We start from the raw sequence: 17,031 nt of genomic DNA on the forward strand, positions 1-17,031 counted from the left end.
CATTAGCATGCTAGCTTAGTAAAGGCTGTAGTTGTTAATGGGACTGTAGACTTTTTTGTATTGCAGTATTAGAAATGGACCATAGCTGCAGTAATAGTGGAAAGATGGTGTTTCACAACATTTATTAGAGGCGGGTGAAAAGGAAGGGTGAAGGGGGGTGGAGATATTATTTACTCCCCACATCTGGGGATATCTGGCTGGTCCCTGGGAGAGGGTGTAGCTGTGTGCCATTACTGAGAGGTTATTTGGGGACACCATAATATGTGTGTGTGTGTGAGACAAGCGAAAATATTGCTTTTATGGGCTCTTGTAAAAAGCCCAGTTATCCTGAAAAGAACACAGGCTGTGACCTTACACCACATGTGGAGTTGGCGTGCTACTTCAGAGAGAGCTCTGCTACTGCTCAGAGGCAACTACGACCCAATCCTCCAATCATTCAAAACCACACTAAATACTGTACATCATTCTGTCTCAGGCGTTTGATGTCAAGGGATACCCGCCGTGTCATGACACTTTCAACAGGACTTGCCACTGGGTACTAGGGAGTTTTGGGATGCAATCATATAATCGGGAATGATGAGCACCTGAAAACTCAAATGCGCAGCGTGTACGGATATGGAGTACAGGACTCCGCCACATGCAGACGTAGAACTGGGTGATATGGACAATTATGTAGCAAATGTATTTTATTTCAAACTGCACACAAGAAAACCCATCCACACAGAAACTGACACTACACTGAGAGTATACACAGGCATTTGCACACACTCAACACTCCGCAGCCCATCATTTCCTGGCTGCGCGTGCTGAAAAAGTGGCCTGACTTTAATAGTGCACATCTTGAGTTAGTTAGCATCTTAGAAAATGTTTAACTTGCTCCTTCATTGGGGTAGCATGGAATTCATACTTTTTCAATGCAATACGATTGATCGATACACTGTGTCCGTAGATTGTGAGATTAGATTGTATGACAAATATTTGGAGATGTAACGAAGGACGGTAAAAAATATCTAGAAATAAACTGAAAAGCTAGCTAGCAAATACTACATAAAAATGAAAATGGAATGGAAAAAGACATTTAGACAAATAATTTTTTTAAACAACAAGACATTTTATATATATTTAGATATATGTTCTATTGCATTTACACATATTTTATAAATGTCATTATAAGGTTCTACAGCTGCACGGCTGAGAGGATCTTTAGAGTTAACTGTACCTCCCTCAATTGCAAGGCAGCAGGCCTATAGAGGGTGACTTAAATGGGCATGCCACATCTTAATTACTGGGGCCAAGCGATCTGTCATCCACAACCTCTACAAAAGTCTATATTAATTGTCAATGATCCCAAACACCCAAGCTACTGGCTATTTTCTGTACTACTACACATGGCAGGCCCTCACATTGCTCATGCCTCCTGGGTTATAACTCCATGTGGCCTGGGATCCAAACTACACTGTTGCATTTCTTGTTGGCTGTCCCCTGGTCGCAAAAATAATTACTGATTGGCAGTTTAGGCTAGACGTCTTTCTATTCAACCATTATTGGATTACCTATTCTACATTCAGAAAATGTGTGAACAACCATTTACCACAATCAGTAAGACTCACATAATTGTGAGAGCAACAGCGTGATTGACATCATTGTTAACCCTGGTTCCATGGCCAGAAATCCCATCTGGCTCAGACCAACATGGATGGCTAATTATCCTCTTCCCAAGCTTCTGATTGTATTGCTGTTAATGAGAACGTTTTCTCAGTCTTCTGGCCTGGTAAATACAGGGTAGGTTAAATAATAAATAACGGTAAATTGAATAGCCAAACATACAGCACGTCAACATCCACCAGGATACAACAAGAATTATGTTATAGCGCTATAATATGTGACAGCAAAATTGTACCGGAAGGATATTAAAAAGGAACCGAGGAATGGAATTGTGTGCACAGCAAAATAAATTGTGGATCAAACTGTTGAATTACATATAGAATATCTATTTATTTAATATGATCTCTTTTGACCTGGCAGGCCTTGAAATCATTTTGTATGTGGCACAAACCCAACCAGTTATTATGTTTTTTTGTCAGACAATCTGTCAGACAATCACTTTGAAAGGGCTCCTGTTGGCCAGCTAGGCGTGCTTTGTCCATTTACTAAATCATTAGTGCATCCAGTGCACTACGCCCCCTGCTATTTAATGAACGGAAAGAGACAGCAGTTAAAACAAATCATAATGAAAGTGTAATGACAGTCATTGGTTGTAACGCTAACTATAGTGTTGGCCTGACCTGAATCTTCATGCCCCCTCCTGTAAGTGTCAGTCGCGGCTACTTGGCGCCCATCTGAACCGGAAACATGTTTGCGTGAAATATGGAGGGCACGCTGTCTATTTAATCAAACGTTTCTGCAGGTGACAGGCAGTGTGAAAAATGTATAATTCTCCTCTGTTTTTCATTTATTTTTAACTCATTACTCACTATTTATACTGCCAGGATGCAGTACTCCTGTTTTGGTTCATAATGACGATGACAATGATGGCAACAAAACGAAGAGATGAACATGTGCGTGACGCACGTTAACGGTAGACCCATTAACCACGTAATATATCTGTTTTTACCCACTACACAGAACATACTTAACAGTCTCACACACAGTATATTGAGAGGTCACTAATTAGTGTCAGACTTCATTATAGGCCATTATAAGGTGTCCTAAATTATTAACAATATATTATATATTGTAGATTGTGCCATGATAACATGTCATGTCATGTCTTCTTTCACTCATGGTTAGTTTCACTGAACTTCATATGTAGGCTAATAGAAATGTTCAGTTCTCTAGAATATACCAAGATATACAGGGTACAAACATGAACAATATCAAAGGAAGCTTATATTCACATTTGGCAGTTTGGAAAGCACTCCATACCTAACAAACATACTTTATCTATCTTTGTCCCCTCTCTCACTCTTTCTCTCTCTTTTCTACCAAATCTTTTCAGTTTAATGCCGCGGCCAGATTAGATGTTAGCCTTTACACTGATACAGTGTCAGTATTGGGAGTAGCAAACATATTTTGGATATCTACAGTACGTCTGTAATGATTCCGTGCCCTTGCTTTGGTGAAGACAGATTCATTTTTTAGTTTGGGGCATTCCCTGGACTGGACACACCCACTTAATATATGTGCTCCAAAGACATCCCTGAAATACCTGAACTGTGAGGAGCGTTTAAGAGACAGGACATAAACCAGAGACTAACTACAGTAGCCTTATAAACTACACCCTTTAGTATCTCAGAGTACTTAATGAAGCAGATGTATTCAGCCCGCTCTCTGCTGCTCTCCTCAGTTTGCTGACATCCCAAAAGGGATTTAAACAGGTGCCACAGTGTGGTTGCCGTGGGTTTTGGGAGAACAAGCAAAGAAAACAGGCCAGCCAGTGTTTTTTAAATGTTTTAATTTGTGTTTGTGTTCTTGGAGTGCAAACACTGTAACTTGTGCAAAGTGTTTGAGGATGTATGTTTGTGTTAGAAGCAGTGCTGAGACCGAGGCAGTACTGAAGTCTTCATGTTGTCAAGTGACAACCACCACGTTTCTATCCAAAGCTTTGATATGGATAAATGACCTAAAAAAGTCAAAACCTTTTAAAGAGGATAAGTTTGCAGGTTTCCTCAAGCTGGTTGGAAGAATAATTTTACACTGCTATATTCTTGTGCCGGGGAGTAGGGTCAGTTGTCTTTCTCCACTGTAAATCCTTGTAAACCTAAGGAATGCACTCACTACATTTTCCTTGTCTCCTGTTCCGTTTAAACTTAGGAGGACATCAGGTCTTGGCCCACAACTCCAGAGTACCAGGCTCTAAAGACTTGTTGCTGCCCCTGTCCAAAGTCCTCCTGGTTGTGCTGCAGATCAAGACGATACCTGACGATTCCAGCTGCCACTCTGCTGACCACCCCCTCTCGGTTGTCCCTGTCCTTGTCCATCTGGTCATGCATCTCATCTGGATTAGGTGTTATAGACACTGGACACATTATTAATTATTACAACTAACTCTTAAAATGTTCACATGGCACAGCCAGAAGAGGACTGGTCACCCATCTGAGCCTGGTTCTTCTCTAGGTTTCTTCATACAGTTTGGCCCATCTTAAGGAGTTTTTCCTAGCCACTGTGCTTCAACACTGTAGTTGTTTGCTCCTTGGGGTTTCAGGCCGGGTGTTTTGTAAAAGCACTTTGTGACAACTGCTGATGTAAAAAGGACTTTATAAGTCAATTTGATTGATTGATGCCGGACGCTCTGTTGTTTCTAGTATTTTTGCAATCCCAGAAATAATTTTTTTAAACGCGATATTAAGTCTCTGTCTCTCTGAAACACACAGACATTTACAGTTTATTTCCCATAACTCTAAACCTAACCTCTAGCACCATTTGTAATTTTTAAAACGAGGACCTGCGATGTTTCCACATGAGGTACATTTGTCCTTGTTTTACTGTCCTTGCAGGAAATTTTTTGATACTCACACACACATACAATGCATATGCACGCACCCACGCACACCCGCCCCAGAGATCTGTAGAGTTCTTTAGCTTGTCCCAGTCAACAGATTCAGCCATCAGTTTACTGTGGGGAAATGAGAGAGTTGTATTCCTAGCTCTTTGCTAGCTCTCTTCCTCTCCATCACTTACCTTAACATAAAGAGGCAGGGACAGTGCTTGTAGGGGGCAAATAGCTCCTCACAGTGTTTTTTAGCTGGTTCCCACTACAAATTTTTTTTTAGACATTAGGAAAAATTATTTGGTACATGCTAATGACATTTATTAAGATCCGGTAACCCCTTCTCTCCTATAGAGTAATTAATATTATGGTGTAACCCACATTTGACTGTGCCTTTGGTTTTATTCGCTATTTGTGATGTTGGGTTCTTGGTGGTGGCTCCGTTATCTTAGCAAAGGTTATAGGGAGTGTTTTAGAAGCAGGCTTTTTATATGTGGGTGGCAGGAGGTTACCACAAGGAGTCAGTGGAGTGCAGCAGGACTAAGCAACCATATTTGATGGTCAAACCAACGCATATCAGCACTTTTTCTTTTTTTTTTTTGAATTACATCTGAGGAAACACAAGTACAAATACACTAAATGTGTCACATTATTAAATTACCTGTAAGATGTGTCACATTATTTAATTACATGTAATGTATGTCAAAATGATTTTATTACCTGTAAGATATGTCACATTATTTAATCACCTGTAATGTATGTCAAAATTATTTTATTACCTGTAAGATGTGTCACATTATTCAACTGTGAAGAACGGAATAGGCATTGTACATATTATGTAAAATGTTACTCTCCCTCTATTTGTGACTAAAGTAGTGCCTTGGACACTTTGACATTCCGAATGGAAAAATATCAAAAGACTGAGGAATAAAAATTGGAGTGCGAAAGGTTGGAGTGTAGGATGTCCTGCTTTTGGAAGCATCCTGGAGCCAGTCAGTATGAAATCCCAAAGCAACAGCAATCCAGATATCCCCTCTGTTCTGACTGCTAATCTAAGTGGACATGATGATGTTGTTGAAGCATACATGTACTTCAGGAAGTCAACATTTTGCTTTCCATTGTAATACATTCAATGGGATCATAGGCAAATACTGAACTAAATTACAAACGCAACACTTTTGTTTTTGCCCCCATTTATCCTGAGCTGAACTCAAAGATCTAAGACATTCTCTATGTACACAAAATGCCTATTTCTCTCAAATATTGTTCACAAATCTGTCTGAATGTGTGTTAGTGAGCACTTCTTCTTTGCCGAGATAATCCATCCACCTCACAGGTTTGGCATATCAAGATGCTGATTAGACAGCATGATTATTGCACAGGTGTGCCTTAGGCTGTCCACAATAAAAGGCCACTCTAAAATGTGCAGTTCCATCACACAGCACAATGATACAGATGTCGCAAGTTTTGAGGGAGCGTGCAATTGTTATGCTGACTGCAGGAATGTCCACCAGTGCTGTTGCCCATGAATTGAATGTTCATTTCCCTACCATAAGCTGTCTCCAAAGTCGTTTCAGATAATTTGGCAGTACATCCAATCAGCCTCACAACCGCAGACCACGTGTAACAACACCAGCCCAGGACCTCCACATCCAGCATCTTCACCTCCAAGATCATCTGAGACCAGCCACCCGGTTAGGTGCTGCAACAATCAGTTTGCATAACGAAAGAATTTCTGCACAAACTGTCAGAAACAATTCTCAGGGAAGCTCATCTGCATGCTCGTTGTCCTCATTGGGGTCTCAACCTGACTGCAGTCCATCGTCGTAACCGACTTGAGCGGGCAAATGCTCACATTCGAGGGCATCTGGCACTTTGGCCCGTTGTTGTGCCATTCATCCATGACCATCACCTCATGTTGCAGCATGATAATGCACGGCCCCATGTTGCAAGGATCTGTACACAATTCCTGGAAGCTGAAAACATCCCAGTTCTTGCATGGCCAGCATACTCACCGGACATGTCACCCATTGAGCATGTTTGGGATGCTCTGGATCGACATATACGACAGCGTGTTCCAGGTCCTGCCAATAACCAGCAACTTCGCACAGCCATTGAAGAGGATTGGACCAACATTCCACAGGCCACAATCAACAACCTGATCAACTCTATGCGAAGGAGATGTGTTGCACTGCATGAGGCAAATGGTAATCACACCAGATACTGACTGGTTTTCGGACCCCCCAATACATTTTAGAGTGGCCTTTTATTGTGGCCAGCCTAAGGCACACCTGTGCAATAATCATGCTGTCTAATCAGCATCTTAATATGCCACACCTGTGAGGTGGATGGATTATCTCAGCAAAGAAGAAGTGCTCACTAACACAGATTTAGAAAGATTTGTGAACAATATTTGAGAGAAATAGGCATTTTTTGTAGATCTTTGAGTTCAGCTCATGATAAATGGGGGCAAAAACAAAAGTGTTGCGTTTATAATTTTATTCAGTATATTTGAGAATTTTGTGACATCGTATATTCAGATATAATGTGTGGAATTTTTTTAAACTACCTGCAGGCTTTTCCTACTGATTCAAAGCAGGTTTGGGTGGAATGGTTGATTAATTACTCTGGAGAATAATATTAAAAAACGAAAATAAAAAATACAGGTTTCGGTTTAGTAGCCACAATCAAATATCCAACAAGTACATCTGGTGGCCAACAAGCCAATTACGGTGTGATGCTTCCATCTAGTGGTGAATTCAAACCATTTACTGGGCCTACTTAGTGGACTATAGGCCACTTAAGATTGACTGCTAATTAACTGACAACCTATTAGATATGGACACATACCAGAAGGCTACTTACATCCATGCCCCTATAGCCAACACTGGCAACTAGAGACACAATAAACACATCTAGAAACCATCTCACCAACCCAGCCTAGAAAACTGTGAGCAATAAATAAGTCAATGTCTGGTTGACAATGTTCTTCTAATAACCTACGGCAGTGTTTCCCAATCCTGGCCCTGGGGACTCCAGGGGGTGCAGGTTTTTGCCATAGCATTCACACATCTGATTCAAATAAAATACTTGATAGGTTGATTACATCAACCAAGAGAGTAAGTTGTAAGGAAACATGAGAATCAGCTGTGTGAGTGCTAGGGTACAAATGTGCACCCCTGGGGTCCCCAGGACCAGGATTGGGAAACACATGCCTAGGGTCTAATCTTAGTTTAAATTAGAGCCAATAACAGAATTGACTAAACTAAATTGCATTTTGAACATAGCTTATCTTATTGTGTCTCCCAAAACACATACACTGCTTCGTTTAAGTGACTACCCCAATCGCACGTTACGAGTCTGAATACGGGGATACGGAGTTGATAATCTTTATAAAACGTAGTGGCCATGGGTCTATCCAGTCAGTGCTGCGTTCCCGTAAGTGTAATACCCGCATGCGCAGTACCATTAGGCTGGTTGTTCATTCTAGGTAATGTAAGCGGAGATGTGCTTCTGCTGCCAGCGAGGACCTCATACATGACTTCTTTGGGGATAGTTTTCCACATGCCTTTTGTCGTTTTTGCCAAATTCGGGATTGATGTCGAGTTGTCAATATAGCAGTGTTGGAGATCAACGGCTATAACGGCAGAATACGGTAATTTAAAAGCGTTGGGCATCATATTGCAGCGGATGTCAGTACGCGCACATAAATATCGAGAAGGTTTGTAGATATCTTTTCTTCCTTATCATTAAATGGTTGGTACGGAAATTGTGATTAGTTTGATTAGGCTGTCAGTTTTTGTATAGATTATTTTGTTAACAAATTCTGCACAGCCATGAATCGTAGAGGCTTAGACTTTATCATCAGTCATGAGCTGCTTTGAAGAATTGAGCCATTACCTTCTTTTTGTTTTATCAGTAAGATATTCTGTCCTCACTTTTGGGTAAATCCATATCACAAAAGTTCCGTATTTTTCTAAAACAATTATCCCAGACAGTGCTTCGGGAAATGTATTACTTTCTCTATTCCCCAATTTTTCCAGTTAACTTAAATGAGAGCATGCATGACTGATGGCATCACTGGAAAATAACTTGTTGTGTTGCACGTTGTTTAAATAACGTATTTTGCTCGTGTAAAGACAATCAATGCAGACTATAAGTGTTGCTATATAAAGTGTATGGAGACAATTTTGAATACTTTTAACCACATAATTCTCCTGAATAAAAACAACCACGCGATGACGCATGTGTGTATTGCAAAAAACTTCATAGATGATAGTTATCGCTTTGAAACGATCCCCCTGCAAATGTGGGTCGACCGGCATTTTTAGCCTACTTATATTTAAGCTCGTACATCAATTGGATTTAAGCCTCTTGACCGTAACGCGCAAAACCTGCTGACACACGCGCCTCGGGTCTTTTTGTGTGCTGATGGCGGTTTCCACGGGCGACCCGGCCTATTCGCCGGGTGAAGTTCTGCATCCTCCCATTTCCTGTTCCGTTTTCAAAACAGAACTAAACCTCTATTGTTAGTGAATGAGTGTGTTTTTTCGGGGTCCTCCAAACTTTCAAAAATGCGTTAGGCCTGTTTTAAACTGTACATAAGAAACTGTGTAACCCTAGTGTATGTTTCTTAAGTAGACTTAGACTAAAACGTAGGTAGGCCTCTACATACTCTTCAGTGGTGACTGTTATTATAGCATTGTGCTAAATAAACCCATCCATTCTTAAATTGATTCATTTGATTAATAATTTATTAGTAAAACAACACCTGTCATAAGTTAGTAAGGGATAGGCTAATGTAGCATTAACGTAGCCTCCATTAAATGTTTTCTATGGCTCATAATTTATAGCCTAAATAACCTCAAATAAGGCTTGAGTGGCACACTGTTATGAATAACATTTAGCAATTTCCTTTCATTTTCTAGTCTAGTCTAAAAATGTGTGTGGACAGAGAGAGAGCCATGAAGAAAACCCTTCATATGTGGATGAATCCCAAATGTCTTATCCTCTGTAATTAACTTACACTGTGTTATCATGGGGGTGAGCAGCTATTGGGTTCACTGGCATACATGTCGCACAAGACTCGAATACACCAACATTCTATTGAAACATTCAATTCATTGCAATCAATTCACAGCCATTGACTCATAAAAATGAGTTAATAATGATATTGTATCATATAATAGTGTAACATTTTCCGGGGGGGGGGTAGGCAGACTTGGTTATAAGCACTGTATAAGCTCTGTTAGATTTTGTTTTGATTATATTAGGTTGACAAGTATTAAACTGCAACAACAACTTATCTTCTTTTTATTTGCATACTAGCTCAAAATTAAAAAAATGCATCACTACTGCCATTCCTTCCAATTAGACTGATCTGCATTTCTCTCTGACAAAGAGTGCAAAAACTCAGATCTGGATCTTTGAGGGACTCTCCAGTAGCCCATCTGGAAATGTAATAGGATTTCTGTTGTTTCTCCTCTCTATCCACCACTGCAGCATAAGCAGGACCAAATCCAAACGCAGCCATGGAAGCTGTCACCCACTTCATGAATGACACGGTAGACTTCTACAGATGGAGCCTTACTATAGCAGGTAATTTAATGCTGTACTCCTCTTACAGATAGCAGCAACAGTTCAACCGCACACACACCTGCGCAACCACAGATATGTTTGCACACACCACACACACAAACACACACATATACAGTGGAGCCTGGACCACTTGGTATAGATGGAATAAAATGTATATGTAAAATGGGATTGTTGTTCATCAACTGTACTCTCATAATACTCTCTCTCTCTCCTACCCTCAAAATATGAGAGAAATCTATCCTTAACAAAGAAACACATATTAATGAAAGAAACATGCTGTTAATACTCTGTGCACACTCTCCTTGCCAAGATAACAGCACTGAGTCTATAATACTTGAGGTGAGATTGGGGAACACACAGCAAGTGACACAGGGACACAAATCCATGACCCCTCCCTGCAGACCACTTCAGAGTCCTTGGTCCATACTTGAACGCTCCTCTTCAGCCCACCCTGCAGGTTTTCAATGGACTTTACATCAGGGGACTGGGTTAGCCATTGCAAAAGCCTGACTGTGTGGTTAGGAAGCCATTTTGTATGGATCTGCAGGGAATGCTTTGGATCGTTGTCCTGCTGGAAGATCCAGCATTACCATGTTTTAGACTCCTGGCAGAGGCAGACACGTTTTGTCTAGAATCTCCACATCATGCCATATATCTCAATAAGGTTCCCAAGGCACTTTGAGAACCAAATAGGTCCGTAACACACGTCCACCACCACACCTCGCAGTAGGTGTACGGTTCTTTTTTTTCATGATTATCTTTTTCACGCCAAACCCGTCTTTAGTGTTTGGGGCCCGGAAAGCTCTATTTTTTGTGTCATCTATGTAGTTGTTGATGAGAGTAGAGGCTAGTTCTGGCAAGTCATCTAAAAAGCAGGTTGGTATGGAGATGGCTGTAATTTTGGAGACTTGTCTTTCTGTTTTACTGAGGTATAAATAAGAGGTGCCCGTAACATTCAAGCAACTCCAGCAGTTCTAAAATTATGATCCTCTGAGTTGTTTTTGCCACTTGAACCAACTTCCTTATTAATAGTGGCAATGTATATACATATGTTGTCAGGTTTTGTCTGTGTGTTCTCTGACTTCCCCAATGTTGACAGATAAGTGAGTTTAGCATGTTGTCACCTCTTATATATATACCTCAATAAAACAGAAAGACATGATGAAAAATGAATAGTTTTTAATTACTCAGATTTCTTTGGAAAACATACATATCAATGGGAAGACACTTCTGTTAGCTTTGGTTCATAGCCTGATTCCAATAATTGTGACATATTTTTAAGGATTATTTATTTGTTGATTAAGATGATTTTTTTTTTTTACAATTTGATATCAATTAAATATTAGGTTATTCTCACAGATTTAGTGTCGATCAAGCTGATGAACAACAATAACATTCAGAGGCTTGTTTGCTCATGTCAAGGGTGCCAACAAAGGTGGAGGCCACTGTTCATTCATTCCACAGTTCAATGAATTGCTTACTTTTATGTCACGGTTAGAATGTGTGACTAACTTACACAGTGCTCTCCTGCACTGTAACTCACACGCGTTCCCATTTGCCATCTGTGTTGCATTCACACTGAAGATATATGTGGATAACTTGCATCAAAAATACCTGGATAACTCGCTTAAAAAAAATTGTTTACATTACTTTTCTCTTGCTTCAGACAGTCTTACTGTAAACTGCGCGTGCGTGCGGGCATGAGTGCGAAACAATGAAGCAATATAAATCATTACGTTTGAATGGATCATGGACAGTCAAACGTTCACACTGGAGTCAGACACTAAATATCTATCATACCATGACCACTGATAACATTTTCTCTCCTATTCCTTTCCCAGACAAGCGGGTGGAGAAATGGCCGATGATGTCATCGCCCACACCCACCCTGGCCATCAGCTGCCTGTACCTGCTCTTCCTGTGGGCAGGGCCTAAGTACATGCAGAACCGTGAGCCTTTCCAGCTAAGGAAGACCCTCATAGTCTACAACTTCAGTATGGTGATACTTAACTTCTACATCGCCAAAGAGGTAACCAGCTCCACCCCCAACGCATCAAATGGAAATATAGGACCAGTTTCCTTTAAAGCCGTGGTTCCCAGTCCCTGTTCCTTCAGTGTGCTAATTGAAAAGTGCTTGATAGTTAATATGCCCTCTTTTATTAGTTTATCCATTGGTGGGCAAGGTGAAGGCACCACCAAATGGCTGATCTAACATGCCATGTTCCAGTGATCCATAACACATTTATAACCAGCTTGCTCAGTCATTTTTCCAGTTGTAAAGTGCATTGCTCCTCCCACACCGACCCAGACACAGTCATCATCCACACGCCAGCTCATGTGTGTATCATACCATCACTAAACTGCTCGAGCAGCCCAACAGTTTTCACCCCCATCATCGGTAGAGATAGGATTCTAAATTAGGTGCCTTATTGGCGCAGTTAAAATGTTAATGTCACACTCCAGGTCTTACAGAAAATGTAACTGTGGTTTTGAAAAGGCTCCTAGATAAAAACCATACGTTTGATGAAAAATGTACATGCCATTATTGAAAACTTAATGACAGTACAGGAGACATGCATGACTATAAAAGAGAGAACATTTCCGTCGTCTCCTTTTTTAACTGATTGGCCGGTATTTGCATCAGTGTATTTATCCTAAAATGTGCTGTTTATGCGTTTCTAGTACCCAGCAAAAAGATCATGCACTAACATAAGTCACAGTCCTAGGCTAATTAAAGGGATCGTTCATCCAAATAACAAAATGCAGTGAGATTGACACTAGTCCACAACATTGGTCCTCAAACAGGACTTGTAGGGCTGCTGGTCATCTGACGGTGGTGGTAAACTGGTCTCTGTTGTCCTTGAGATGGATTTTGAAATGCCAAACACTGTGCCACTAACGTTGTGTACTGGTCATTGTATTTCTGTCATCCTCAGCTTCTCCTGAGTGCGAGAGCAGCCGGGTACAGCTACCTGTGTCAACCTGTCAACTACTCCAACGACATCAATGAAGTCAGGGTGAGCCAGCATCACATGCTACACTCTGCTATTGGTTTGTGGCAGCTGGGCTGGTCATTCTGTTTATGCGCCAGCACACACAGGGCATGTTAGCCTACTATTTGATACAGGCTTGGTCTCTGTATCTGAGGTGTAAAACAAGGTCCAGCTTTAGCTGCATGTGGTTCTCTTTAAATCTGAGCAGCCGTGCTGTAATCCTATTGTTAGGTTAAGTAGACTATCACTCTATTTGAGTGTGTGTGAGATAGAGACAGAGCAAGGGAAGGAGAATGACAGAGAGACCTATGGTGATTCCAGGACAGAGGGGGCGTGAGCTTTAGAAGAAAGGGGAGGAGCTATTAGGTCTCACCACTTCTGTCCCCACCCATAGCATTATGGCGTTACTTAGGGTTAGGAGTAACACTCAGGACATTATGGCACACAGCCTGTCTTTCTGTCTGACATGCGTTCCTGTGTGTGTGTGTGGCAATTACTAAAGGCACAAGAGAGAGTTGCTAGTTCTTGGAGTTGGAAATGAACAGGCTGTTTTGTCCAGCTGTAGTCAACTGGGAACAAGCCAGCCAGCAGTCCTGATGCAGAAGCTATCGTCAGTGCTGTTACTCCACTATCCGCTTATCACAACACTTTCCCTACCAGACACCAGGCTAACCTCACCAATGACCTCTTTTACTGTCATAGCTGATCCCTTATGGACTGAGCTGACCCAAACTCTGACCCCGACGAGGCAGTTGAAGTTAGGTTTTGTTTTGGTCTGGATACTTAATCAGAACGTCAGTAAATTCTATAGATTTAATCAGTCCAAAAAAGAAAAACTCTCCAACCAGATGGTTTTGAGCGCCATTGATATTACATGTTAAGATAGCATACACTCCCTCTTCCCATTGGCAGATAGCATCTGCTCTGTGGTGGTACTACATCTCTAAGGGAGTGGAGTATCTGGACACGGTGTTCTTCATCCTGAGGAAGAAGTTTAACCAGGTCAGCTTCCTCCACGTCTACCACCACTGCACCATGTTCATCCTCTGGTGGATCGGAATCAAGTGGGTCCCTGGAGGACAATGTGAGTACGTTGGGGTTTGTGGGTGGGTGTGTGTGTGTGTGGAGGGCGGGTGGGTGAAGACATGACCCTACATGGGTGATCTCCCCGCTGCACTGTTTTGACGGGGGCCATGATGTCATAACTACCTGTAACTTGTATTCCCCAGCATTCTTCGGGGCCGGCATTAACTCATCTATCCATGTACTAATGTACGGATACTATGGCCTGGCCGCATTCGGACCCAAGATCCAGAAATTCCTCTGGTGGAAGAAATACCTGACCATCATTCAGATGGTGAGTGTCTGTCTCACTGTGACTGATCCTGAAATGCGTCTTTACGTTTCAGAATGTATTCCCTTTTTTTCAGAGGCTGCTGTCCGACTCATTAATCATGGATCCTATTTGGATCATTATATTGGGACTGATTGGTTTTGTGTTCCCCACAGATCCAGTTCCATGTCACCATTGGCCATGCTGGCTACTCGCTCTACACTGGCTGCCCGTTCCCTGCCTGGATGCAGTGGGCCCTCATTGGCTACGCCGTCACCTTCATCATCCTTTTCGGCAACTTCTATTACCAGACGTACCGGCGCAGCCCGCGCCCCGCCCACAAGGTGGCCAAGACCGTCACCAACGGCGTGTCTGTGGTAACCAATGGCTACAACAGACTGGAGGAGGTAGAGGAGAATGGGAAGAAACAGCAAAAAAAGGGAAGAGCAAAGAGAGAGTGAGGACAGGAAGGAGAGAAGAAGCCTCTGTAAGCCCAGCAGGAGGACTGTGGGGTGAAAGGGCAGAGTTAGGGGTGAACCATCTGATTCCAACACACCTCTTCCCCTGGAAGGATGTGATTTGTGACCAACTTGTCAGGTGAAGGGGTAGGTCTGTATGTGTGTGAGTGTGTGTGTGTGTGTGTGTGTGTGTGTGTGTGTGTTCAGGGTTTGGTGAGGTTTTGGTACAAAGGTATAGGGTGGAAGGAAGGGGGCTGGTTGTCTGTTTACAACAAAACAAAATGGCTGCTCTTCAAGTAGAGTTTGTGCTCTGTCTCTTTACTTTGAGGTCCTGGTCAAAGACAGGACCGTAAAAAGACCACAACACAACCACAGGGACTCCCAAACTGTTGGCAGCCACAACGTTTCCAACCAAAACTCCACCTACACCATTTTGTACTTCTCTTCGTTTTAACTTAAAGCTGATATAGTGATATAAGTGCTTATTTATTTTTTAGAATTGTAAACGAGATTCTACATAAAATCATTTCAATGGAAGCATCTTCCAGAAACATCTACCAAAGAGCGTTTATTTTGCATTGTGTGGAGTTTTATCAAGGAGAACAGTACAGGACACAGTACTGTTCTCCATTCCATGTGTGTTCCTCTCTTGGTGTCACTGGCACAAGTGTCCGAGTACAGGTACTAAAGACCTCCCCTAAAGTACATCATACACACAGACACACACACACACACACACACACAAAGGTTATGTTGGTGTCCGTACAGCAGATGAGGAGTTGACGACCAGTGTATGTTGAGCGTACGAATATCTATGGAATGTTGGAGTGGGTTAAGTTATTATATTATTATGACATTTGGTTGGATAACATACTGTACATGCAAGTTGGTTGACAAACAGCTTTACTGTCTAGCTATTGGTTTGGTTATTACATTGGTCCTGTGCATTTCTATTGGTTTAATGTTTTGTCGTTGTGGATCTTATGGGTACTCCGCATCATTTTTCTCTCTTTTTTCTTTTTGCTGTGCAATGTAGCTACAGTGCCGCTGGGGAACATGTCAGACAGAGGACAACCAAGTAGAACTGAGGGGTAAAGGGATGCCTCATCCCAGAGGGCTTTTTTAAAAATCAGTATATTCATTATTTTATTTAAATAAAACACATACAGCTACTGGCTGCAGGTATAATGGAAATAAAGAGGATGCCAACATCTAGTCCTTTCTTCATGTGCGTGGTAGTGTCTGTCTCTGCTATAATGTCTGACTGAAATACCTGATAATACCTGAAAACTCTAACAATACAAACCCTAATATACTTAATATCCATATATATATATATATATATATATATATATATAATTAACCCTAATCCATATGCTCTTTCCTATCGTAACCCTGCTAAAAAGCTCTACCACCATCTCAGAGGTCCCCGTCCATCCCCCCCTCCCCCAAAAGCATTGTCATTTTCAGAGATTACAGTCTGTATACATCCCTAATAAGCAGGCTTCTGCTCCTCTCCCTGCCCTCCCCCCTCTGCCTCTGTCCCCCATGTCAAGCAGATTCTTGGGAGTGTGAGAGAGAGGCCCTGCGTCTCTGGGGCTTGGCCAGACAGCTCGGTCCTAATCTGGGGGGCTAAATTGGCTTTAGCTGTAAAATAGCTTATGTCCACGTCACTCAGTTGGTTAACCCAAGAATTCAGGTCACTGTGGAAAAGAGGAGCCTTCTGTAATCTGCCATTGGGTCATGAACACGAATGTACATCCATGCATGCCGGTATGATTATATCCGCCCAGAAAGGTCACACACTGGATCACGCACTCAGTGTATAGATACATACTGGCTCACACGCACCTCCATTGCCATCCTCTAATAGATGCATGGAGACCTCTACTGACAACACTCAGATTCCAGCCTCATTCATAAAGCTCCAAATACAAACTTTTTTTCAAATACCTCCTCGTGCTCCCGCTCTCATTCCACTGTGTTGCCCTTCCTTTAGCATGTTGTTAGCATGTAGCCACATCCTCCCACCTTACTCCACATCCCTGATACATTTCACTTACCCAGTAAAGAAAAAAGTAGGAAGTGATGTGTGCGTTGAGGCTGGAAGTATGTGTGGAGGCTGGAGGTGCGTGTGGAGGCTGGAGGCACATGTGGAGG

The 17,031-nt window shown here is 41.9% G+C and overlaps 1 protein-coding gene across 2 annotated transcripts; it reads left to right on the forward strand.

Annotated features, from left to right (window-relative positions):
- The first annotated feature begins 7,902 nt into the window (after positions 1 to 7,902).
- Positions 7,903 to 16,098, forward strand: elovl4b (ELOVL fatty acid elongase 4b). 2 transcript variants are annotated; one of them, XM_010882380.3, is made up of 7 exons: positions 7,903 to 8,210; positions 9,992 to 10,087; positions 11,929 to 12,116; positions 13,024 to 13,104; positions 13,993 to 14,164; positions 14,310 to 14,437; positions 14,590 to 16,098. In XM_010882380.3, exons 2-7 carry the CDS (start codon positions 10,021 to 10,023, stop codon positions 14,872 to 14,874), a joined length of 921 nt encoding a protein of 306 aa, XP_010880682.2. In that variant the 5' UTR covers positions 7,903 to 8,210; positions 9,992 to 10,020; the 3' UTR covers positions 14,875 to 16,098. The 2 variants fall into 2 exon arrangements, with proteins under 2 accessions (XP_010880682.2, XP_010880683.2); XM_010882381.3 differs by having other exon boundaries at positions 7,903 to 8,144.
- Positions 16,099 to 17,031: the final 933 nt, after the last annotated feature.

Source organism: Esox lucius, chromosome 18 (genome assembly GCF_011004845.1).
Source record: "Esox lucius isolate fEsoLuc1 chromosome 18, fEsoLuc1.pri, whole genome shotgun sequence".
Lineage (NCBI taxonomy): Eukaryota > Metazoa > Chordata > Actinopteri > Esociformes > Esocidae > Esox > Esox lucius.

Excerpts from the sequence above, each read along its gene's own strand:
- elovl4b (XM_010882380.3), top strand. The coding sequence starts at position 10,021 with ATGGAAGCTGTCACCCACTTCATGAATGACACGGTAGACTTCTACAGA. Across the intron at positions 10,088-11,928 it reads ATGGAGCCTTACTATAGCAG|ACAAGCGGGTGGAGAAATGG; the intron begins GTAATTTAATGC and ends TTCCTTTCCCAG. Across the intron at positions 14,438-14,589 it reads ACCTGACCATCATTCAGATG|ATCCAGTTCCATGTCACCAT; the intron begins GTGAGTGTCTGT and ends TGTTCCCCACAG.